Source organism: Hoplias malabaricus, chromosome 2 (genome assembly GCF_029633855.1).
Source record: "Hoplias malabaricus isolate fHopMal1 chromosome 2, fHopMal1.hap1, whole genome shotgun sequence".
NCBI lineage: Eukaryota > Metazoa > Chordata > Actinopteri > Characiformes > Erythrinidae > Hoplias > Hoplias malabaricus.
Genome location: NC_089801.1, coordinates 8,418,333 through 8,444,792, shown reverse-complemented (window position 1 = coordinate 8,444,792; position 26,460 = coordinate 8,418,333). Strand labels below are relative to the sequence as shown.

The window sequence follows — 26,460 nt, the reverse complement described above, 5'->3', positions numbered from 1 at the left end:
TATATAACTAATGGCAGTTGTAGGTAAACATTTCCAAACATTTCCAGTTTTGTATTGGGTATTTCCCATGGTTTCAGGGGAAAATCCTGGTTGGAACAAAAGATGGAGAAATCATTGAAGTTGGGGAGAAGAATGCTGCCTCTAACATCCTCTTAAACAGCCACATGCGGGGAGAAATCTGGGGACTAGCCACACACCCCTCCAAAGATGTCTTCATCACTGGCAGCGATGATGGAACCATCCGTATATGGGACCTGGCTGACAAAGTATAGACATAGTATAATTTGGTTGATTTTTATTAGCTATGACTACTCAATATAGCATGTGATTTAGGGTAATTAGATTGTGCCATGTTGTTACCACTGAAAACTCTGATTATGCAAATGAGCTTTAGGTTAACTTTACTGTTAAAATTAGGTTAACTTTAATGCGGGTGTCATGTAAAATTATGAATAATGACCTGCAATAAATTGTAAAGTGCTACCAAGGTTTTTTACTTCGACCTTATTTCCTGAATTGTATGTTGACATTTGTCCATTTCAGTAGATAATATCATGTCATGAAAAGTCATAAACCATGTAAGCATTTTTATTGTATTACTTTACAGTAGAAGACAAAAACTGAATTAAATTTCAATGTAAAATAATTTGAAGAGAGTTATTTTGGCCCATATCTATGCTGAAATTTTCACTCAATATAAAGAGCACAAAGTGGGTCTAAGTGCGACAGAACAAATGAAAATACCATAAATGTAACATCACTTTATCACAGCACAGACTAAACTAATGAGCATCTGTCCTTTTTAATCAGAAACTTCTCAATAAGGTAAGCATGGGCCATCCAGTAAAATGTGCAAGTTACAGTCCTGATGGAGAGATGGTGGCTACTGGGATGAAGAATGGAGAGTTTGTCATCCTCCTCACGAACTCCCTCAAGATGTGGGGCAAGAAGAGAGACAGGAGTTCTGCCATTCAGGATATCCGGTAAAGACAACCATTATTATCTTCCACCATCCCTAATTTCATCCTGATCAGGAGAAATGTTTGATTTTGTGACATTTTCCCAGTTTTTGTGGCAATTAAATAAAAGTATCGAAAATATACAGTGTGTTAGCAATATCTTCTTTTAATATAGGCTAGTTAGCATAGAATAGTAAACATAAGGGAAAACAAGGCTCAAAATAAAATTTAAAACAAATCTCAAAGTGAGGTTTTAATATTTAGTTTTGAAACAATGTGATGAAGCTACTTGCAAACCGCGACATATTTGTGCAGCCCAATATTGAGAAATCAAATAAAGTGATTCCAAACTTATATTGATAGAACCCATGAACTGTGAACTGTGTCAAAGGGAATGTCCAAAAACTAATAAGCACAATATATTGTCATCAGTCGACTAATTGGAATTATTGATTATGTCACTTCTCATAATCACTGTAAAACACAGAAAAGTACAGAGCAAGCTGCATTTTGAATAATTCAGAAAAGACTGTTTCATGCTCAAATAACAGTGATTGTGACTTTAGTCCAGTCTAGCAACTGACACAATCCAGCTTCCAAAGTTAAGAAATGGTTCAAGCACTTGGCGTGGAGTATAACTTGCTAACTATCAACACTGAAGAGTTGATGAGGTCAGAACTTAGGAATGAAAACAAATGAAACTATGAAGCTATTTGATGGTTAACAATTTTGTAGTAGTTCAGTTGTCAAAATGAACTGCAATGAACTCTCATTTCTTTATCCATCCCAGAGAAATCTGGATAAAACACTATGCTCTCTACACCTAAAATGGCTGCCATGGCTAGACAATAACAAGCATATTCTTCATCCCTCTGCTTTGGCTGCATGTGTAGCCCATTAAAATCCATGAAGACAGAGCCAAAAGAATAGGTTTTATGCATTGATTACAAAATGCCTTTTAATTAAGTGTAAACCCAACCCCAGATTTTTTATTATATTTATTTAACGTTACACACACATTCACTCAAACACATTCCTGATAATTCATTGCTTAAGTTATTATATTATATAAAATTTTAATCTCAGATCTCCTGGGCTGAGTGCTCTACAGAACCTAAAAATGCTAAATGATATGTCCTGGGTAAAAAAGCTTAAATCGCTTTAAATTGCAATACAGAGAACACTATCGTTTAATTTGGTTTTGGTCACAGGTTCAGTCCTGATAAGCATATGCTGGCAGTGGGCTCAGCTGAATGTACTGTGGACCTGTACGACCTGACACAAGGTTCCTCCCTCAACCGCATCAGCTACTGCAAGGACATTCCCAGCTTCGTTTTACAGATGGATTTCTCTGCAGACAGCAGGTTCCTTCAGGTGGATTTCTTTATGTTAAACCTTTTTAGCTGTCTTTCACCCATGACTCTAGTTTTATTTTATTTCATACAATGAATTCAAGACTTGCAATGTTTGCTTAAGACAGTATTTATAGCATAGAGATATTATTGATTTTGAGAAGTCTGCAATTATATTCCTGACTTGAAAAAGTATGTACACAGCATAAAAGGGCATTTTTTATTCTGGGTATACGTATATGATCCCTAGAGGATTCATTTTAAACTTGTTCTACCAATTGTTCATTATTACTTTAGCATTAGCATTTTTTGCATTTAGCAAATTAGCATTTTTATTATCTAAAATTCTTTACTTTATATTTTTATGCATTTAGAAATTGCTTTTAATATAAATTTTTTTTGTAAGTATTATATCTAATGTGTGTAGTTTCTTTTTTTATCATTTATGTGAAGCGCATGGAATTGTGCATAATTGTGATTGTGTCTAAATGTGCTGTAATTATAAACTTGCCTTTACTTACCTTGTTTATGAACTGAAGAAGTGTGAGAGTAGTCTCTATTTCTGTAGGTTTCCACAGGGGTTTACAAGCGCCAAGTTCATGAAGTGCCCTCAGGCAAACTGGTGACTGAACAGACTGTAATTGACCGAATTACCTGGGCTTCCTGGACAAGGTAAGATTAGATTAGGATCTTGGCTTATTCCAGTCCCTTGGCACCTTTTTAAAATAAATGTTCCTGAAGGGCAAATGGTAACACATGGCTTGTGGAAAAATATATAATTGGTGTCAGTGGCAGATTCAAATTTGGGACCCCTGAACATATATATATCTATTATTGGCTTTTTAAGTACCTCACTTGTTACTCACCTCCTGCAAACCTGATATTGATTGATACACATTTTGTTTCCTATTGTGTGCAAGTAGAATTCTGAACAATAAATATTTACTGAGTAGCAATAAAATATGACACCTGCAGCACACTCAAAGTTGGTATAGAGGCAATTTAAGATGGGAAAGGTTATACAAATGACACTTTTAAAAGGTTCCACAATTAACAGTTTAATTGATAACAAGTGAGGTCAGACTGAGTAAAAACAAAAAAAGGTGCATCCACCAAAGGGCCAGTTTTTTCGTGAGTCATGGTTCACCACTGATGGGCACAAACACATGAGCTCAGGAGTAGTTTGGAAACTACTGTTGTTTAACACAGTCTGCTGAGCTCCAAGAAATGCAACTTAAAACTTTGGAAATGTGTTCAGTGGTCAGACAAATCTATGTTTCCACTTATTTTTGAGAAAACAGACATGGGAGACTACATGCCAAAGATGAAAAACACCATTTAGACTGTTACCAACAAAAAATGAGGAAACCAGTATTTGTGATGGCATGGAAGAGCATTAGTGTCCACGGCATGCGTGATCTTTATACATGTGAAAGTAATTATAATGGTATTTGTAGAGAGACATGCTGCCATCAAGACAGCATCTTTTCCCAGGAACTCCATGTCTATTTCAGCAGAACAATGCCAGCCAGGACAATCCTGGAGTACCTGCCATTTATGTAAAATGCTGCACAAGATCCATATGATTTTGTGAGATGTTTTCCGACTTACACAGATCACAAAAACTGACTGTTTTTTTTTTAATTCAGAGTGTGTGGGTTATTAGGAGCTCCAGATCCCCAAAATTCTATTGTGCAAAAAGTGTACATGTCCCTTCTAAACTTATCAAGTAAACAGGAGTTTTGCACTGCAATTAACAGAATCTTTTCCCTAACGAATTTACGTTTTTTATACTCTTTTTGCAGTGTCCTCGGTGATGAGGTGCTTGGAGTCTGGCCAAGAAACGCAGACAAAGCGGATGTAAACTGTGCCTGTGTCTCACATGCTGGCCTCAATATAGTTACAGGAGATGACTTTGGTCTGGTCAAGCTCTTCGACTTCCCCTGCTGCGAGAAGTTTGTATGTTTGCCTTTTCACAAAGCAGTGCTTCAATGAGTAGATGAATAAAATGTGATGTGGCCAGTTTGAAAACAGCTGACTAGATGTTTATCTGGGATATTATTTCCCCTCCCCCCTCAGGCCAAACACAAGAGATTCTTTGGTCATTCTGCACATGTGACCAATATCCGCTTCTCATGCGATGACAAATATGTGATCAGCACTGGAGGTGATGATTGCAGGTATAGTACAAATATGTTTAAAGTAATCCCCTATGTTGTGTTTGGTGCTATGAAAGTATGGGCAATTGTTGGGTCATTATTTTTACTGTTATTTTCAATAATTTGAGATTATGATTGAGAACCACATGCAAATTATTAGTATTCATTGTACAATGAAAAATAATTACATTACATTACTTCATATTTATATATAAAAAACAGATTTTATGTAAGTGTGCAAGATTCACACACAATATAATAATTCACATATAATGAAATAAATGTACAATATAAAATCTGCAACATCTGCAGTACACATGCAGAATCTACTAGTGTGCAGCACACAAGGGTAGGATTATTGAGGTATTGTACATAGTACTTGCATTATGTGTAAAATGTTAAGTGTATGCAATATTCTATGTTTAAATTGTTAAAAAAAATGTTTTTTTGTGTGCAAATGGCCAGAATTACTGATATATAAAGAGCTGTAGTATGCATTGTGTGCTATCTTCAGGGTTATAATTTGTAGCATCCATAATATGTGACAGTTTACTCAAAGAGGAGTTTTAAATTAAAGCCAGATGCCATCACCAAGAAAACAGAAAATAAAATCATAAACAAAGACACGTTAAACTACAAAAAAATTATGAATGGCTAAAATATAACTAAAAGTTGCATTCATTTGAGTTGAGTCAGTAGAGACTGACTTGGCATCAGGTCCATTCCCATGTTTTTAAGTATGAAGGGATTCTTTTTATGAATCTGTGTCGATAGCCATAGGAGTTGGTCAACCTTTACTGAGTGTACTGCACACTCAGTTTTTGAGCACTATCTGGACCTCAGCTGGACCTGTAAGTTAAGAATATAAAAAATGATTGCGGATTTGCCAGTCAATCCATGTAGGATTTAAACGATACTTTCTTTTTTCCTCTTAAATCTTACTTTCTTACAGTGTGTTCATATGGAAATGTCTGTGACTCCACTTTGTGAAGACGAGGCACTCTTACTACTTCAAATATCCAACACCTACACTGTTCAGGATATGTCTGAAATGAAGCACCAACTCCTTTTGAAGGTTTGAATTCAAATTATAAATGTCCTGTTGGAGTAAAGAATCACCTCAGAGGTAAATACTTAAGTTTACAATGTTCTCTTTTCTTAAGCGAGTAATTAAAGTACAGATTGCCAATGTGTATTTTTGTTTACTTACGAATCAAAGCATTTGTGTGTGTTTGGGAGTAATGCTTACTATTTTTGTGTTGTCTTTCCACATAGCTTTAGAGTATAATCACCAAACATAAGTGCCTTTTTTTTAAACATGTCTCAGTCTCTTAGATTCATTGAGTCTTGTAATGCTCTGGTGCTATATTACTACAAAGTTTTGTTGTTTAATTTGTAATAATTGTTGTGAACTATGCATATGAATTTATGAAATTGGTCCATTTTTACATATTCTGTGATAGTTCAAGAGAATGTGTAATTAATAAATGCATGTACCTTGTGCATCATTCTATGATATGATGAATTACATACAATATTGTTTATTGCACTCCATAAAATGTGCTGTAAACTGTGATATATTTTCAAAAAACACTCCAGTGCACAATTGCAAAACACACTTTAAACGCATTGACAGCCACCTTAAGTTCTTGTCACTCATGTCATCAGATGTTAAAGCAGCACAAAGATTAGTGGTTCAGTTGGAATGACCAAATATGTCTGTCCTTTTAAAACATGTGAATCACATGGGTCAGTGTTTACAGAACTGTGCAAAAATCAGAGACCATCCTTTATCTGTTAATTTTCAGTCAAATAGCCATTTCAGGAGATTAGATAGCCGATGATCCACTTACATAAAGAAAGCCAAAGCCAAGAAATCAAAAACAACAGGAGTTTTGAGTCTGAAAGAATGTGGTAGTGTTAAGATGCCATTACTGAGAAAAGCAATAGACACAAAGAAAAGATTTTGCAAATGAAGTACAGCATTTACAGAATGAAATACTGACCAACCCAGAGCTAGTGGAGAGTAGAAATATGTCATTTCAGTTTTTTTCTTTTTTTAAACAACCGAAGTATAACCTGTAAAATGACATAGCAACACTCAGTAATGAAATTGTGATATTTTTAGATTAGATTAGATACTTTTTGGATGTAGACAGGTGTGATTAGCTTAGCTTGTACATAATTAAATTTTTGAATGAAAATAAAATGAATGAGCGAATGGTGGTTTATGACTAATGTACAGTCCTGGAGATGTGAGGATATTATGCTCCAGGATACTCTTCTATAAAATGTTTAAGTTATTTACAAGCTTTTAAAATGATTTACATGACACCATAACTTCTATAATGCACAAGCTTATTTTGCAGATTTAACTTTTGAACTGGATTGTATGCAATGATGCCCAATCTCACATCCCCGTCCTGATTTCACTTCCAAAGGACCCTCGAGCAGTACTGCATCCACCTGATTAACAATGTTAGCAGATGATTTCCAGAAGTCAGTGACCGGAAACAATGACATTAATTATTAAACACACTGCTCTAGCTTGTGGTCCCTTTCCAATTCTGAGTCAGCTTGGTTAGACATTTTCATCACTAATCAAGACATTACAGTGAAATTCAACATACGTCACTGATATCGAAGTTTGTACTAGATTTGGTTTATTCACTTACAAATATATTTAGGGTCTTTAAAACGCTGCACAGAGTCAGACATATACATAACTACTTATGCCTTTTGAGTTTCCTCGAGTTGTTGACTGACAGTTTTGATATGATTCAAAATCACAACCGGAAACCAAAGAAGAGAAATCAGGATGGGAATGTGAGATTTGGCACCACACCAGCCTGGGCCAAAATGCACTGCTAGCCATTATGCTTTTCAGTCTAGTGTCTACAGCAGTCTGCAAGCACTCACAGGTAATATGCATGACCCCATGAGGTGCTGTAATTAATTACAGCTGTGCTCACTTAATCATTACATAAATAACAAGCTAGATCATTATTTTGCTGTGCTATAATAATGTGGGTATTAATTACACAGAGTCTAGTAAGCAAGGTAACTTATAGTAATAAGCTATTTATTTTACTAAGGGTGTTTTTTTTTATTATTATTTTCATAATTAGTATATTACAGGATTTCAATTTTTGATAATACAGCCACTGCGAGTTTGATCTATATTACAAATTTATGACTACTATGGGAAAGAATGGCAATGCATGGCTTACAAAAGTATGTGGACACCTGAGATCTAAATCATACACAAGTCACCACTTCATTCCAAAATCATTAGCATTAATAGAGCGTTCAAAAGGAACATCTTTGCTGCTATAAATAACCAAGTTTTATGCCATGGATTTAAGATTTCCCTTCACTGAAATTAACTAAACAGGCATAGAAAAACAATCCCATATCATTTTTCCACCTCCATATTTGACAGCTGATACTATGCAGTCGAGCAGGCAGAGTTTCACCTGGCATCCTCCAAACTTGGTTTGACCAGACTGTCAGATGGTGACGAGTGAATCATCACTTCATAGAATCCATTTTCATTTGTCAGAGCTTTACACCACTCCAGCTAAAACCTGGCATTGCACATGGTGATCCAACACTTGCATGTGGCCGCTGAGCCATGGAAACCCAATTTATGAAACTCCCGATTAACTTTTTTTCCCCTGCTAATGATGCTTTCAGAGGCAGTGTGGAACTACGTAGTTAGCACTGCAGCTGACTACCTTTTTTTGAGCTGCTGGCTTCAGCACTTAAAGCTTTAGGCAGCTTTCGTTGTGGTTTTAGCTCATTGTGGCTGAGATGTTTCCACTTCAACTGTGAGAGAAATTTGATGAACTGACTTTTTGTAAAAGTGTCCTTCCACTACAGTAAATCTATTAATGTCTGTCATTACTGTTGGAAGGGGCCAGTATGAAGGGTAGTCATCAGATTACATCGGAAATGCATCTCTAATAGAAGGACCAGTTGGCATAACTAATTGGACCATCTGGACAAACTAACATACAATTCAACATAATGCTGATGCTGTTGAAAGAAAAGTTTCTATATCTATAGGAGAAAAAAAAACATTCTGACTTGTAATGGCAGGTATTTTGGAGCATTTTCATTGGTCTACTCATCCATCCATCCTAATTCTATAGCTGCCTTGTGAGCTCTATAGGTAATATTGATTATATATATATATATATATATATATATATATATATATATATATATATATATATACACACACACAAATTAGGCCAAAACAAGTGTGCACAGGTGTCACAGATATCCCGCAGTGACCATTTAATTTAATCCAATGCATTTTTGTGATTTACCATTAACCATTAAACTGGTTTATGTCTCCACTTCTCAAGTACGTTTCTCTAGAGTGGAGTATTTTTACATTAGACTGCTCTGAATGACTTTGTTTACATCTTAATTGTTCAAAAATGATAAAATGGGTGGAGTCTGATGCTCAAACATCACCAAAGTGTTCTTACTGCAGTGTGCTGGTTAATGGTGAAGTGCAAAGCAAATCATTTGTTTTGCTGAAAATGATCATTACAAATAAAACCAACATTCACTTAAACATATTTACATTTTTATTGTATTTTCAGTGTACAGCCATTTTAGAACTCAGCATTAGAGGAATGGAGCAGGGCTGGAAGGCTGATTATGCAAGAATGATAGACCACTGAAGTTTTCATTGCCTATACTAGGAATAAACAGGATCTAAGCAGTTTCTGAATGAGAAATTGGGAATTCTGATCGTCATCAAGAAAAAGGTTTACACATTTTTACAGATTTTTCTGAATGTCACTGAAAAGAAAAAATAAGAATTATGCAACATGCAATCTAACACTGCTACGCATGGTATTTACACCATAAGACCAACCTCAACAAAATACTAAAACGTGAAAGCTTTGTCCAGTGTGGAGAACTGCTCTGGCAGTAGAAGAGTACATTTTGAGGAACTAGCTTTATGAAGCACGGTAACTGTGCTTACCTAAAAGTGATGTTTTTCAGAGTACAACAATGAATGGCTGTCTGTAGCAGATTTGAAGCATTATTCATGTTTCACTTGCTAAAGGAATTTGTAATTCAGTAGATTTAGTAAAATTCAGAGGGAAAATGGATTTAGTGCAAACAATTTACCTTTTGAACCATTCTGTTTACTATAGCATGCATTTTTTAAATATGAATCATCCCTAATATGGGCATGAGACCACCTAGAGTATCAGAGGGTCACGACTTCAGTGGTCTAGGAATGGCTAGCCCAGATCGGTCAAGCAATGATAGAGCTAAATATTTAGAAATTTTAACACCAAAGTTTACTATGCAGTCTTAAAATTTCGTATTGAGTTTGTTGCCTGTCGACAATATTTTTTGTTTTGTTTTACAAACCTGTTTTCTCATCTATGTCCATCAACACCATCATAATGTATAGAGGTGAAAACAGACTAAGCCTGAGCTATATATATATAATGAATAATGTATAGCTAATATATAATGGATATATTATGTCATACATATAGCTTTTCGATATCATTTGCATCGTTTCTCCATTCATTAACCTCACTAAGAATGGAAAATGTAGCTTAGTACTGAAACTCAAACTTACACAAGCGGGGGATAATCATGTTCTTTTTTTTTTTAATATTTGGACTTGAATGTGCAATTGTATAAATGTGCTTCATATATAAAGATATGTACAAAATCTTCTAGATAAATGTTACAATGTTGTTGACTGTATCCAGGACTAAATAAATGTGTATCATTATGTATTTGTCTGCTTTTTTTTAAATACCTTTCCTCATCTTATTGTGTGTCATAATAATGATCAATTTTCCTTTGGAATATTAATATATTATTAAAGACTATTTTGATCGTGCTCAGTAGGAGAATCACTCCCTCGCAGATAACTGAAGAGGCAAAGGAGTGTGCTACTCCGCTCTACATGTGATTCGGAGATCTTTGCATTAAGGCCTCTAGTGTGCACTTAAATGGTCTGCAGTGGTCGGTGAACATTTCTGTGAGCGTCTGATAGCATTCAGCCACTGCAGCATTGAGGAGGTCAGCTACTGATGTCAGATGAGTTGTCTTGGATCACAAAGGCACTCCCTCATCTGAAAGGTATAGATAAAGCACCTCCACTCCTGACTGTGTTCCTCCTCTCCACAGTCCAACACTGAGGGGCCTGATAGTCCTCTGTTTCATGCTGACTTTAGGCTCATGTGCAGTGTCCAGTTTTATTTCAGGGGTTTCTTTTCTATGAAGCTATTACATGTTGTAAGGGGTATCTACAAATATTTTTAACTTGGTGTGTTAACAGTTTCCACCAAAGACTGAAAATTGATTGCCGTATGCTGCATTTAACCCTCTTTCCAGTCGACGCAATGTTAAAAGCGTCACTCTGTTATTGTTGTTAGGACCAAAGTATCCCCTCGATTGAGGAGGCAGATTCTGTCTGATACAACAGGTGGCTGTCCAGTAATACCTGGATTTCTTCACACGTCCATTCAGTAAAGGCAGATTGTTGTCAGGAACTACGCCTGTCACAACAAAGGCCTGCTGACAGGACCTTAGATTAACTCTCACCCTCCTTTCAAGGGCTTGCCACGAACCCCTGTTGAAACTGCTAGTTTGAGGTGCAGCGTTGGTGAGAGTGAAGGTGGCCATCATGGCTTGTTGATTATTGGTATGAGAGACTGGATACAGGTGACCAATGTCGAATCTGTTGTCGTTGTAGTCACGTCTCAGGGCCTGATGTCCACCTAAACCTCTGCGAGTACCTTGAAGTTCCATGCAGCGACCCTGCAGTCCATCAAGCTGTGTATATTGACACACAAGGTGAGTTTTAAAGATGTTCTGTGCTCCTGCTCGTCCATAAAATCAAGGGTACCAATGGGACAGTTTTTTTTTTCTCTATAATCTGAAGTGACAACTTGTGCTTAACTGGGAGTACACTACATGGGAGATAACTACTGCAGCTCCTCCAAAGAATACTGCCTGGTGTTTCTTTACCAGTGCAGTTTCACTGGCCTACAATCAGTGACTTTGTACCCTGCTAGCCAACACTTGGCATTGAGGATGGTGACTATAGGCTCATGTGCAGTTTTTTAAAGCATTTATAAGCATTTTTGACATATGAAATGCTTGCGTAATGACCACTAAGATTCACACAAATATACACTAAATAAAGGGGAACAAATGAGGCGATGAAAAACTACATAATTATTTGTGTTGTTTGTTTAACTGTGTAGTCTTTATCTAGTGTTAGGTTCTGATCACTCTTTAGGAGAGTTATGTGCTAAAAGATTTTAAACATAACTAATTATTTTCACAAAAACACATAACATGGGAACAACACAGAAAACAATAATCATTATGTAACATTGAAAGTAATGTAAAGGTTTTATTGTGGAATACTTACCCTAGGCTCAATTCTCCAGGTTGAATGAATCCTTGTTATAGGTGGATACTGAAAGATGTATGCAGAATACACTGGGATTCTATTACGAGTGTCATAAAGAGTAGCAAAGTAATACACGCGTCTTCCATTATTGTCTAAGAGACACTGGCATATCTGCCGAAAACGTGGTGCAGGCAAAACTGTTGGTGGCTGGTTTCTGAAAAAAAACTGTAAGCAGTTAGTAAATTGAGTCACTCTTCCCAGAGATAAAGCGGGAAAAAGGACGAGTAAAATAAGGTATCTCATGCTGAAAGAGCTAAAATGCAGCACAGGGCAGCAGGTCTTCAAAATGCTTCTCTTGTCCAGAGCAGCTGGCTTTATCAATTCTGTCTTGTTCTGTGAGCCTTCTGTGACTTAAAATTTTGTGGCTGAGCTGTTTTCACAGCAACAGCGCTTACAGCTGACTGTGACAAAAATTTTACAGACTTGGTAAAGGTGTCATTCTAACACAATTATAAGCATGTCACCTCTAAGTGGGTCCCAAATCAACTAATATACCTACTTATGGCCAAAGATTGTAATGTTTATTACATTAAGATGGAATGGCTTTTAGGATGTGAACTTGAAAGGCTATCAATAGATCTGAGCAGCAGTAAAGCGTAACAGAAGTCATTCAGAGTGTTTAATAGTCAGAGTTCTTAATGTCTAAGTTAGGGTACAGTGGGAGCCATGGTTAGGGAGAGACACTGATTTTTCAGGTTAAATCACTGAGTTAAACTGTCATGACGTCACTTACCTGCGGATTATGAAATGGGTAATTGTGAATCATTAACCAGGGAGACGGGAGCGGGACGATACACTTCTTTTGTTGTTAAGCTCCAACTAAACTCAAACTAAAGCAAAGAAGAAAAAAAAAAAAAAAGAACAAACAATCTGGCAACCTCAGATTGAAATTATCTTTCCTCTACTTTGTGGAAATTCGTTTTTCGGCCTTGGAATGCATCCCCCGCAAAAAACGAGGGATCACTGTATATGTTTTTGATGACTACTTGGTAACAATGCAGAGAGAGCGGGAATTAACATCGTGTGGTAAAATTAAGAATTGCAAATAATTGTCCTATTGGTGTGGGCTTTTTCCTCAGCTGTCTTGTTACATTTAAAGAACAGAAATAAACCTAGAAACATTAGGCAAATGTATTTATTACTTGAACTCTAGCAACACTTTAACCCTGGCCTTGGAGGCAGTCTGCCCTGCACATTCGTTGCTTTCCCTTATCGCAACACAACTGATTCAACTAATCAGTTAATGAACAAGTCCTTAACTGCTTTATACTCTATATATGCTTTATAGTGGCACCAAAGATCAGGTGAAGCTCAAATGGATGGTAGGGATGATTAGCACATAGGCAAAGCAAAACTGTTGGTGGCTGGTTTCTACAAAAACTGTAAGCAGTTACTAAAAGGAGTCACATTTTTCCAGAGAGAAAGCCACCATTTCATGGTGAAAGAGCTAAAGTGCAACACAGGGCAGCAGGTCTTCAAAATGCTTCTCTTGTCCAGGGCAGCTGGCGTTAGCAATTCTGTCTTGTTCTGTGAGCCTTCTGTGGCTTTAGACTTTGTAGCTGAGCTGTTTTCACTTCACAGCAACAGCTTTTACAGCTGACTGACAGATATTTCGCCAACTTTTGGTAAAGGTGTCATACTAACACAGTGATCTTGTGAATGTCAGACAGCTCTTCTATACTTCTGCCTGGATGCTAAATTATAAGCATGTCACCAGCGAGTGGGTCTCAAAACAACTATTTTACCTACTTTTGATCAAATATTTTAATGTTTATTAAATTAAATGTAATGAATTTAAGGGATGGGCGGCATGGTGGCGCAGCAGGTAGTGTCACAGTCACACAGCTCCAGGGGCCTGGAGGTTGTCGGTTCGATTCCAGCTCCGGGTGACTGTCTGTGAGGAGTTAGTGTGTTCTCCCCGTGTACGCGTGGGTTTCCTCCGGGTGCTCCGGTTTCCTCCCACAGTCCAAAAACACACGTTGCAGGTAGATTGGCGACTCCAAAGTGTCCGTAGGTGTGAGTGTGTGAGTGAATGTGTGTGTGTCTGTGTTGCCCTGTGAAGGACTGGCGTCCCCTCCAGGGTGTATTCCCGCCTTGCGCCTGATGATTCCAGGTAGGCTCTGGACCCCCCGCGACCCTTAATTGGATAAGCGGTTACAGATAATGGATGGATGGATGAATTTAAGGGATGATTTGATGAACTTGAACTCAGGAGGTTTTGGCAAATCACTTTGAAACTCTGTTTACAAAAAGTGCCATATTATTATTAATTTGATACTAACCTACCAGTTTATCTGGTCAGCCCTAGTGTGGCTTAGAGCTTGTAACATCTGTCAGAAACTGAGAAGACCCAACTATTCACATCAAGTTGTTTTGGTTTCAGATATCAGTGTTAGTTCCAGTGTTGGGTATGGCTCCAGTGTTTCATCAAGGTTTCTCACACCTCACCTACCAATATTTGGGAGAAAATGCTCTGCGTTTAACACTGCTGTAGTTTCTTCTCCCCATGTATACATTCTCTCTCTTCTATCAATCAAGCAATTCTAAATATCTGGAGCAGTGAGTTTGGAACCAGACTTTACAAGAAAGAAGATGTCCAAGAACAGAATTGATTACCAATGTAAACCATTCAGTCATTAATTCATTTATACAAATCTAGCCATTTTAAAATGTCAAAACCCATGTTTCCCTTGGCAGTGTGTTGCTCAATATTGGCGTGGCCTAGCAAGATTAGAACTGCAAACATGTTTCATTTCCAAATTCACGCTCCAAGATACAAATTTTTATTTCCAAATATGTGTAATTTAAGCATCGGTTAAGTCTGAACTACAACATTTGGCTTCCTAAACTGACAGCTTGCCTAGGGTGACCAGACATCCTCTTTTACCCGGACATGTCCTCTTTTTTAGACTTAAAAAAATGTCCGGGCGGAATTTCACAAACGTCCGGAATTTTGTTTTTTCTGGAGCTTACAAAGAATTTCGAGAAGCATTTCGTTCACAAACTAGTCCCGCCCTCCCCTACTTCGTTTGGTTCGCTTGAGTGAGAAGGGGGCGTGGTGAAGTAGCCTAAAATCTTCTGATTGGACGGTCTGACTGTAGAGCTACCGTTATTGGTCGATAACCTTCTCTGTAAACATTTAATTGGTCAGTCTGCACGTCAGTAGTCCTTGTTTACGTCAGGCAAAGCTCATGTACCTACCCTCATCTCGAGCAGCTATGCCGAAACGTAAATGTAAGTTCTTGGATGAATTAAAAAAGAAATTCCCATGTTTTGTGTAGCAAATAAAGGTGTAAAGGACCTAAAAGCACACATAGGTTCAGCTAAGCAAGGGGCATGACACCCACCACTCGGAGATGCGTCCTCTTTTTCGCCATCTCAGATCTGGTCACCCTAAGCTTGCCCAGCAGACATTAACTCAAAAGTACCCCAGAAGGCTAAATTTCAACAGTGTTCTCCAACAAAATACACTCAAACTTTTCAGACATAAAAAGCTTTATCATAGCATGTATCAGAAAAGCACCGGTTAATCTCAGACAAACTTGTGCTAGTGTCTAACTTCTTGAAACTATTCTTGCCAGGTGAGAAAGAAACTGATGTGTATTAGCTTAGACCAATATCTAAACTGCAGGAGCCAATGATGACAGCTGATTGACATTCCTGATCCAACACACCTGATCCACCTAATCACCCCATTGCTTTACTGAGTAAAGCCTTTTTCTGCATATTACATTCCTTGTGTTATGCACAACTAAACCAAAACTTTAATTCTGATGTGAAATATTGTAACTAATGTAGAGAAATTGTAGGTAGTGAATGAAGGAAGGAAATACATGTTGGTCACAGCATCGTCTCTAACCACTTCCAGGGCAGGGTCAATGAGGGTCCAAATCCCACCCAGAATAATCAGACACAGGGCAGGAACACACTCCTGACTGGGTAACAGTCCATGACCGAGTCTCACATATGGGCATTTTCACATCGCCATCAACCTGTCAACATATGTTTTTGGATTGGTGGAGGAAACCAGAGCACACAGACTCAGCAAGAACTACTTTTTGGAAACCAGGAAAACACAAGATACCATTACTAAACGCTACCATGAAAGGTCTATAGGGAACAATGAGAAATGTTTACTGGTTTATGATTGTCAAGAAAGATTTAAAATGTTCTATGCTTCTTTTACAACAAGTCAGTCACTGAGCAAAGTTATAAGCCATGCTCTACAAATTTGTTTATATAACTTTTTAAGAAATGTTTGTTTTATTGTGTGCATGATGTATGGCTATGACACGGCAGAGAATTATTCACCAGCAATAAATCTTCAAAATCCCAAATCAGACTTTAAATCTCATTGTACCTTCATCCCAATATTCTATATAAACCAATAAAGGTTGGAAGCAATATGTATTGCATTTCCTAGCTTTACTCAAACATTATATTTTGTAAATAGATATTTTTCTAGATTTCTACATATATAAAAGTTTTTTTTTCTTTTTATAACCTAAGACTGATGGGTAACTGGAGTGCACATGCTGCAAGATCAGCAAAAGGTCGGGGCATCATTCCGAGTTTGTCCCAGCAATTTTCCCGGGGATTATAGCGATGGACCCACGGTGTGTCTCGCGCAGAGTCGGCTGAAGACCCACCCAAGATGTACAGCTGTCCGTCAAGGTAGGTGGCTGCAGGCGAGAGATGAGGGCGAGGCAGGAGGGGGAGGGATGTCCAGGAATTCCTTACCAAATTGTATGCCTCACACTGTAACTGATCGCCAAAACCCATCCACATGGGCTGCAGGCCCCCAGCCACGACAAGTTGTTTCCCTACAGCGAACATCACATGACCTGCACGCCCCGCTCCGCTGGCCATAGGGGCACGGCTTGAGCAGCCGTATACTGGATCATAATGCCATAAAGAAGAAAGGCAGCGTAGATGAGTGTCACAACCACCAGACACGAAAATCTCTCCATCCAGTACAGCAGCTGCATGACCACAGATGGGTATGTCCAATGGGTGAGCCATCCTATCAGAGTTCAATGTGGAGAAGAAAGCAACCACATGTATTTAATTTAAATGTCTGCATGACTGAACTACATTTAAAGTATAGAATTACAAATCCCATTTCCAAAAAAGTTGGGACACTGCAAATGTAAATAAAAGCAATGCAATGATTGACAAAGACAAATTTTCGAATGCTGAAACTGAGAAATGTTAGTTTATTGACAAGTATATTACTATATACACTTTGATGCCAGCAACATGTTCCAAAAAACTTCTGACAGGGGCATGTTTACCACTGTTTTGCATCATCTAGGCAAATTACAACAATGTATTGTATACAGATATATTGAATTATACTGTGACCCTGAACTGAATATGTGATTACAGACAACGAACGAATGAATGGTTTACAAACTCTACAGGAGGGGTTCTCAGTCCTAGTCCTGGTCCCTAAAACACCAGATTCAGTTATTAAAGAGCTTGATAGTTATAATAATTAGCCAATCTGCCACATTTAGATTTTAGTCTGAATGACTTACATTTGTAATGATGCTACCAGTAACTGGTTTGAATCTGCAGCATTGTAGCAAGTGTTACCATGGGCCAAATACAATGCACACACAAAAAAGGATCTTGGGGGGTGTCACGGCCTATAACTACATGCATAGCAGATAATCATTAACTAAAAGAATGCTACAGCATCTCTTTAACAAAGACACACAGTGTTATTTATACAAAGCACAGAATGACACCCCGTGTGAAGCATTTTGTGAGTGAATGAGTTGCAAGCCTGGTGCATCACATAAAAAAAAAAAATACATATATAATCTACTTCAAAGATTTGACTAATTTTATAAAAACTGAATGCAGAAAATTACAGCAGGCAAGACCATACCTCCAAGTGTTGTCTTCAGGTGTGTAGTACTCCACAGAATCCAAGCAACTGATGTCATCTCGGTTCCCGCCCAGGACAAACACTTTGCCTCCTTTACACACAGCAGCAAAATAGTCTCTGGGATTTGACATATCTGGCAAACACTCCCACTTACACTGAGCAGGGTCAAATCTATTAAAAAATAAATAAGTATTTATTTAGCTCTTTGGTGTCCTTGCACCATCTTCATGAACACCTACTACAACCAGTAATTATATTACTTGTAATAGAAAAAATAAAAACCTAATGTGTCTGTTTTAATGAAATATTCTTATATATTCATATATTTCCTGTGAAAAATAACATCATGAATGTGAATATTTGGTCCCCAAAATAAAAGTTAATTCAAGTACACAAAGCGTTACCTCACTGCAGACTTAAGTATGTCCAGTTTTCCGTAGTACTTGCGACCTCCCAGTACGTACAGTATATTATTAAGCACACACACACAGTGGCGGAGTCGTGAGGGCTCTGGGAGCTGAGCCAGTGGCTGCCAATCTACTGTCCGAATGAGGCCTTCTCCTCGCAGAAACCGGCGAGCAAACCACAGGCAGTGATTAGGCTCCCGGCGCTCAAAGTTCTCATTCACGCTGTCCCCACCAACCAGCACTAAGACCTGCCAGACAGAAAGTGACACGTGGATCCCTCCTTCAGATCATTAAGCAGACCTGAGGCAGCAACCAACAATATGTTTTTCACAGATATATATTTTTAAATTATGAAAGAATTATTTAAAAAATGAAAGAATAAAGTACACCATTGTTTTTCTTGTGAAATTCCCAATAAGTTTGATGTGTCACATGACGCTCTTCCCATTGAAAAAACAAAAGTTGGATCCAAAATGGCCGACTTCACAATGGCCGCCATGGTCACCACCCATCTTGAAAAGTCCCACCCCCCTCCCATATACTAATGTGCCACAAACAGGAAGTTAATATCACCAACCATTCCCATTTTATTAAGGTGTATCCATATAAATGACCCACCCTGTATATAACTTTATATATAAAACTACATAAGCAAGGTTGAAATTACTTACAGAACATGGAAAGAGTGAAACCAAAACTATCAGAGATTTCTTTCAGCACAGTTTGTGGAAACTGTGACAATGTATGCATACGATTAGCACAATCCTAACTGGAGAGTATAAGTAAATGTATTATTATTATTTTATGATTTTGTTAGACAATACATTTTGTTTGTGACATGGGGCAGCAATGTACATTACCTGATTTGGGGTGCGGGGTTTGCAGCCTATAATTCTCCTGTTTCCTTCTAGAAGTTTTTTCACAGTCTCTAAAGCTGCTCTTCCTTCTGAGTTCCTAATCAGCAGTCTGCAGTTCTGCACCTGAAGAAAATGACAGAAAATAAACAACTGAACAAATGAACAACATTAAAGGCCTGGATTAATGAGTGTGTGAGGGAAGGGAATGTCAAGTTTAATTTCAAATTAAAATAATTAGGCACAACAAATGTGCCACATGTAAACTTTAGCCTGAGTGACTTATATTTGTAATCGTGCTACAAATAAGTCGTCGTGTAGAAGTTTGAATCTGAAACAGCTGGGAATCAAAGTGTTGTTTCCCATGGAGAGCAGCACTTTTTCACTTATCAAAACATTACCCACTATAACTGGTTTAATTTGTCCCGTAATGAACAAGCATCTTGTGGACTATGACAAGTGTGGAGCAGGGAAAACCCCCCAACCCTGCAGTGGCTTTCAGTTAATTTCCCAGCCTGAGCAGAAAAAACACACTAGACCTGTAAGAGCACATTGACAAGACTCCTAACGCTGCATAATTAAACTGTTAAATCTCTCTGTATGTTTCTTTCTTTTGTTTTTTTTTACCTCTATCAGCTCTTGTGGTGTCATGAGAGGAAAGCGGATCCTCTGCAGAAGTCCTGGAACACTACATAACCTCTGTGTTTTATCCTCCTCTATCCATGACACTACAGCCCTGAGGACTGCCATCTATAGTGCAAGAGGAATAGATGCAGTAAGAGTCAATACATCACAAAAAACCAACACACATCTTGTGGAAATTTAAAATAACCTTAGGTCTATTTGGGAAGAGGACAAGAGACACTTCTGTTTATACAGACGCTATTATATGCAAACTCCAAATATGATCTCTTAAGGATGGTGTACAACAACAAAAAACTTTATACCAGTGAAAATGAACAACTATTTCTTGTTTTTAAGTAGGTAGTTGATATTTTGTGAGCATGTTAGTAGAACATTTGGTTCTAAATTCCATCTCACAATCAACAAACACTGAATTGATTTGTTCAATTCCATCCTTAAATTAGGGTGACTAGATGTCCTCCTTTTTAGAAGATTTAAAAAAATGTCCGGGTGGAATTTCACAAACGTCCGGGATTTTGTTTTTCTAGAGCTTACATAGAATTTCGAGAAGTTTCGTTCACAAACTAGTCCCGCCCTCCCCTACTCCGATTGGTTCGCTTGAGTGAGAAGGGGGCGTGGTGAAGTAGCCTAAAATCTTCTGATTGGACGGTCTGACTGTAGCGCTACCGTTATTGGTCGATAAACCTCTCTGTAAACATTTAATTGGTCAGTCTGCACGTCAGTGGTCCTTGTTTACGTCAGGCAAAGCTCATGTACCTACCTTCATCTCGAGCAGCTATGCCGAAACGTAAATGTATGTTCACGGATGAATTAAAAAAAGAAATTCCCATGTTTTGTGTAGCAAATAAAGGTGTAAAAGACCTAAAAATCACACATGGGTTCAGCTAAGCATACAATGGCAGCGAGGGGCGTGACCTCATCAGCCCCCCCCCCCGGGACGTGTCCTCTCTTTCTGCATCTCAGATATGTTCACCCTAATTAAACTGAATGAAAATCTGATTAAACAAACCAAGTTTTGGGTAATGTCACGTTGTCACAAGTGGGTTAGAAATTTGTGGTTTAGAAAAGTGAATAAATGATAGAAGTATGGAAAATAACCATTGATATCATTCATTAAACACAGATAGTTTTACCAGTCTTAAAGGTACACTAGGTAAGATTTGAGTTTTTTGCTCCTGGGGCTCCCCCTAGTGTAATTCATTTTTACAGCACTGTACCAAAATCAATGGGGAGGAAGAGTGAGGGGATGTGGTTTCCTACCCTGCTTCAAAGGTTACATAGTGCAGTGCTGAGTCCAGAGTACAGAGACTCTATTCTCCCTACTGCAGATAAGTGAAGCATTACAATGATTTTGAAGCTGTAATTCTATGTAAATATTTAAAATATTATATAGTGTTCCTTTAAGTAAGCATTGAGGGGTCCAAGCAGAGGCTTATAGATTTGTCCATAAATGTTAAGGCTGCCAAAATATTATTTTGATGGTAGACCACATTGAAACCTGCACAACAAACACTAATATTGTAACATGATGTTGGTGTTACTGCTGTGTTGAGAATGGTACACCATCAGGCTGGCAGTCGCTTTCCAATTGAAAGATCAGTAATAGAATAGTAAACTGATATAATGTAGGTGTATCTTATACATTGTATTTCAGAAGTATTATTCTCTTGCCTTACCTCACTTTCAGCACTCAGTGAATCTCTTTCCAGCAGGCGTTCCAGCAAGTGGCAGGAGAGATCCTTGAATTTCTCCCCCTCTGAGACCCTCTTAAAATGTGCTAAAATGTAGTCCTCTGCTGCTCTACCAAGCTGCTCCAGGCCATAAGTCTCAGCAAGAGACCACGTATCTAAACATGAACAGTCATCCATATAGTCTTGTAGGAAGTTTAAGCAGAGTGTGAGCGCCCCCTGTAGTTGAAACTGCATTGCTGCTTCTGTGAGGTCCCACACGTTTTGCCAACCAAGCTTCAGCTGTCCCGAGTAAATGAAGTGGAGCAGTGACCACAGCACACAGCCTTCAACACCTTGCAGACGTACCACTTCTTCTTCAGACTCACGTAACCCTCCACAGAACAGGGCCCGGAAGTAGTCCCCTCCAGCAGCAAGGATAATACGATGGGCTAGGAAGAGGGGGAAAAAAAGGATAACAGCTGATAAGACATAATATTGCGTTTTGTTGTAACCAATTAAATTTTTAAATCTTATATTTAAATAATCTTGGGCAGCACGGTGGCACAACAGAGTGTTGCTGTCACACAACTCCATGGTCCTGGGGTTGTGGGTTCGAGCCCTGCTTCAGATAACTGCCTGTGAAGAGTTTGGTGTGTTCCCCCTATGTCAGCATGGGTTTCCTTCAAAAACACACATTGGTAGGTGAATAGGCTACTGAAATAACTGAAATAATTCTGATACTGTATATTTATATACAGCTGAACATGTGGGTTGTGGGTTCAAGTCCCACTCCTGGTGACTGTCTGTGAGGAGTTTAGTGTGTTCTCCCTGTGTCTGCGTGTGTTTCCTCCCACAGTCCAAAAACAAACATTGGAATGTGGATTGGCGACTCAAAAAGTGTCCATATGTGTGAGTGAATGTGTGAGAGTGTGTCACCCTGTGAAGAACTGGATCTCCCCCCAGGGTGTGTTCCCAACTTGTGCTCAGTGATTTTAGGTAGGCTCTCAACCCACAGCGACCCTGATCTGGATAAGTGGTGATGTTTAAAGAAACACACAAAATCATTTGGGTAGGTATAACATGTTCATTCATTTCTTTTTTTTCATTGTCTGTAACTGTTTATCCAGTTCAGGGTTATGGTGGGTCTGGAACCTACCCAGAATCACTGGGCTCAAGGCATGAACACACCCTGGATGTGGCGCCAATTCTTCACAGGGCGACACACTCACACATTCACTCATACACCCACACCTATGGACACTTTATGAGTCGCCAATCCACATTCCAATGTTTTTTTTTTTTTTACTGTGGGAGGAAACCCACACAGACACAGGGAGAACACACCAAACTCCTCACAGACATTCACCAGGAGTGGGACTTAAACTCACAACCTCCAGGACCCTGGAACATAACATGTTCAACTGTTTATAAATATACAGTGTCAGAATTATTCACAGTTGTGGTGATATGTTAGTAATCAGGTGCCCAAAGCCTCTAAAAGCTACCTGAACCAAAACCTTTTTACAGAAATGTATGTAAACTGTTTGATATTGTTTTATCATAGTCGGCTTAAAACTTTTTTTTTCCAAATTCAATAAATGGTGAAGAGGTACATACCAAACAATTTTTTTTTCACCAGGTATGTCTCCTTGGTTCTCTAGGTGCAAAAGTTATTGTGGATAATACAAAAGCACTAGCTAAATCACTGGTTCCCAATTTTTATTTCTATTATTTATTTATTTATTTATTTATTTATTTATTTAAATACTGCTAGATACAACTTACTGAAAAAAACAAATAGTGTCACTGTGCCTAGTGTTTTTTTTTTTGTACTGGTAAAACTCTCCAAACAAAAATGAAGGAACACAGCTGTTTAAATTTTATTTTAGGGCCACCAAATAAAAAACAGCAGCATGTGGTGTTGGTTTACATGGTATCACTCGCTCTTCCTGGAAATGGATTATCATTCTTGACTAAAATTAAAATCAGATGAACAAAACATACATACACGCCCTTTCCTAAGCATATTTAAAAAGATATGAAGTGTGCTGGAGTTCACAAGACACTTACAAGCTCATCAAGAAGCTGAAGATCAAACAATCTATGAAATATTTTATTGCAGGACATTCATAAACCACTGACCTGTCAAAAATAAAATCATCTTGCTTGTTCAAAAGTACATGTCGCCTCCAGGGAACGATCACCAAATGTTTTTACCAGTTAGTCAGAGGAATTTATGCTTTAAAACTTGGACTTGTCCGAGATTTTTTTTTTTATCAAAGATCATCATCAAGAAACAGATTTGAAACCATTGTGTACGTGTAAGGAGAAAAATCTCTTGTCAATTACTAGGATTTTATTACTTCAACCGAGGGTTGGGCGGTATAACGATAATACCGTATACCGTGGTATTTAAAAACGTGGACAGTATCTCAAAATGTGGACGGTATTTATGACACGTGTGTCTAATTTCTGTCTTTAAAAGTTGGCTAAAATGCGCTGTGGGAGCTCATTGCTGATGTCACGGTCTGAAAACGGGTGGAGAAAAACACAAGCCCAGGAGTTGTACATTTAGCGCAGAGTTTGGGTTAAAAGAGAGAGGAAGAAAGCTGTAAACAGACAAAATACTCTGAAAATCCTTCACTTAGCGTTATGCTCACGGGTATATGGCTTTATCCTTGAAATATGTGTGTTTTGAGCCTCAGTTCGCTGAAAAATCTGCTGTGGTGTGCTAACCCACAAGAGCCGGTTAACGTCAGCTGTGCTTCTAAACAGTGTACACGGTCTTATTTCACTTATTTTCTATCCCTTTTCTGTTTCTTCAACACTAGTTGCTGAAATTTGCTCTCCCAGAAACGGGTTTTTATCTTCAACATGTGTGTCAGTGTGCACTGTTGGGCTGTGTTTAGCTAAATTCACTCAACTTTGTGCTCACAGATATAAGGCTCAACACAGCCTGACAGAGCCCCTCCCCACGGTAATACCGTATACCAAGATAATATATTGAGACGGTATTATAGTATAAAAATTGGGAAACCGCCCATCCCTAACCAGTGTCACTGCCTGTACCTGTAAATGAGACAGTGTTATTTCTCTGCACTGGTTGATCTTGTTTTCTCTTTGGACTTTAATATATGCCTGGGTCCAGTGCTGTGATTGGAGAGACTCAGTCAAAGAGGCGGGACAATGCTAAAGGTTATGCGCTCTACATAGTTTGTAGCACAAATCACACTGACACTTATCTCATGTTTTTGTAGTACGCTCCTTTTAAGTAGGGAAAGTAAGGGGTAAGAAGAGGTTTGGAAAATTTCAGCTGTTTGTTTCTTTTATAAATATTATAAAGGTACCTTACCAGGGAATCGTTCTCCAGTCTTTGCTTCTATGATGACATCACAGCCCATATGTCTCTCCCACATCTTCCTGATAATCTGGAGGCTCCTCCCTCTCTCTACACTCCCGTTGGGCGGAGCGACACCTCTACACACCTGCACCAGTCGCCCCGCATCTAAACACCTGCAAGCCATGAGTATTTCCTCCAAATTTAATCTTTCAGAGCAGGCCACACCCATTTCTCCATAATAAGCAAAATTGAGTACAGCTTTTAGTCCTGTGGGAGTTATAGGACATTCAGACCCTTCAATGTTGTCTATATTTATCACAAACATCTGCCTGGAAACTAGCCACGCCTCCGCCTTGTGACTGACAGCAGCAAGCACCAATCGGTGAGCCTTGAAACCATAATCAGGAAGTTGTAAACTGCAGTCCACTAAAAGCTCCTCCTCCTTTAAGCCACATAATGATGTGAAGAGGGAGTCACAGTGGGAGGGGAGGAGAAAAGGGCGGAGTTCTTGCTCATAGCAGGGATTTGGAGGCGGAGCAAACAAAGATGGAATGTATGCTTTACTCGGAGGTGCCTTGCTAAAAGGAGTGGTGGTGCTAGCTGTACTATCATTGATTTCTGTTTGGACAGGGCAAGTCAGAGAGATAGAACTGTTTGTCTCTGTCCTCCGCTTCCTCGTTCCACATCCACCACTTTCATCCACAGGGGGAGTGGACTGAAACAGCGCCACCCTCTGACGGAGGGATAACTGCTTTTCTTGCTTCTTCTCTAGAGCCTGTTTCTGAGACATTGTTCTGGGGAGAAGAAAAATAAGTGAGAAATGTATTCACATAATGCATTTTTTTAAATTGTATTATTTGCATTTTGCATGCTCATTTTTTCTATTTCTATTAAAGTTTATATATATATATATATATTAGAGTTTGCTTTACATTATGGCACACGGTTGGTAACAAGGGTGATATATAATTAACATACTGTGATAACTTTAAGCATCTACTTTAAGCTTATAGTTTAAAAATATGTACAAAAGTCTGCTTATATTCTTAAGCAAATGTGACCCCATGAAAGTCAGAAGGCTACCATTTTGCTACTGTAATTTGTTGTGCCAGAATCTCAAGACACCCAGTATTAGAAGAAACAATGGTCAAATCACAGAACGTAAATATTTTCTACTGCAAAGTCATTCCAGTCCTGGAAACTTACCACCTGTCAGTCAAAAGTTAATCTTAATCCAATGAAAATTTCTAAACTACATGAACGTCTTCGAACAAAAAAGCCTAACTGTCTAGTTTTAGCAATTAATCCAGTTAGTTTATATTTGTACAGCACTAGACGACCTACTGGTCACATTCACATTACACAGGACAACATCAGTGTTCTAGTGGCAGTGTTCTAATAATAGATATTGGCACTAACACAATGTATCTTTCCATCTAACCAATGACACACCACACATTCATGCTTTCCCTTTGCCAAACAATAAGCATGGCGCCTCACATGGGTAAAAAAAGACAGGGGACATTTTATTAGTTCTATTATTTATGTTTTCCATTATTTCATGTGTAAATTTTATAAAAACTGCACTTTTTCTAATTGTCTTTTTTTCAAAAGCTTTCTTGTCCATGTGACACAACGTGTTAAGATCACAGACAATTTTTCTTAACCTCAGTCAGGCTCCTACACCACCACTTTCTTATCCAT

At 38.3% G+C, this 26,460-nt stretch overlaps 2 protein-coding genes across 3 annotated transcripts in view; one reads left to right on the top strand and one right to left on the bottom strand.

Moving 5' to 3' along the window:
* Nucleotides 1-7,465, top strand: part of LOC136685127 (echinoderm microtubule-associated protein-like 6) — a 73,338-nt gene extending 65,873 nt beyond the window's left edge. For both annotated transcript variants that reach the window (XM_066659301.1, XM_066659302.1), the window contains 7 exons: nt 78-266; nt 811-983; nt 2,171-2,333; nt 2,880-2,983; nt 4,117-4,270; nt 4,391-4,491; nt 5,423-7,465. In XM_066659301.1, coding sequence (XP_066515398.1) covers nt 78-266; nt 811-983; nt 2,171-2,333; nt 2,880-2,983; nt 4,117-4,270; nt 4,391-4,491; nt 5,423-5,447 — 909 coding nt within the window. In that variant the 3' untranslated portion in view covers nt 5,448-7,465. The remainder of the gene's footprint in view (nt 1-77; nt 267-810; nt 984-2,170; nt 2,334-2,879; nt 2,984-4,116; nt 4,271-4,390; nt 4,492-5,422) is intronic.
* Nucleotides 7,466-15,600: 8,135 nt separating this feature from the next.
* LOC136687574 (kelch-like protein 33) lies at nt 15,601-25,546 on the bottom strand. Its single transcript, XM_066662066.1, has 7 exons — nt 24,769-25,546; nt 21,423-21,865; nt 19,729-19,851; nt 19,108-19,227; nt 18,245-18,495; nt 17,841-18,011; nt 15,601-16,967 (listed from the first exon to the last, which is right to left on the bottom strand). Exons 1-7 carry the CDS (start codon nt 25,544-25,546, stop codon nt 16,442-16,444), a joined length of 2,412 nt encoding a protein of 803 aa, XP_066518163.1. The 3' UTR covers nt 15,601-16,441.
* Between the last annotated feature and the right edge of the window lie 914 nt (nt 25,547-26,460).

Excerpts from the sequence above, each read along its gene's own strand:
- LOC136687574 (XM_066662066.1), bottom strand. The coding sequence starts at position 25,546 with ATGTCTCAGAAACAGGCTCTAGAGAAGAAGCAAGAAAAGCAGTTATCC. Across the intron at positions 18,012-18,244 it reads ATACTTAAGTCTGCAGTGAG|ATTTGACCCTGCTCAGTGTA; the intron begins GTAACGCTTTGT and ends ATTTTTTAATAG. Across the intron at positions 16,968-17,840 it reads CCTGAAGACAACACTTGGAG|GATGGCTCACCCATTGGACA; the intron begins GTATGGTCTTGC and ends GAACTCTGATAG.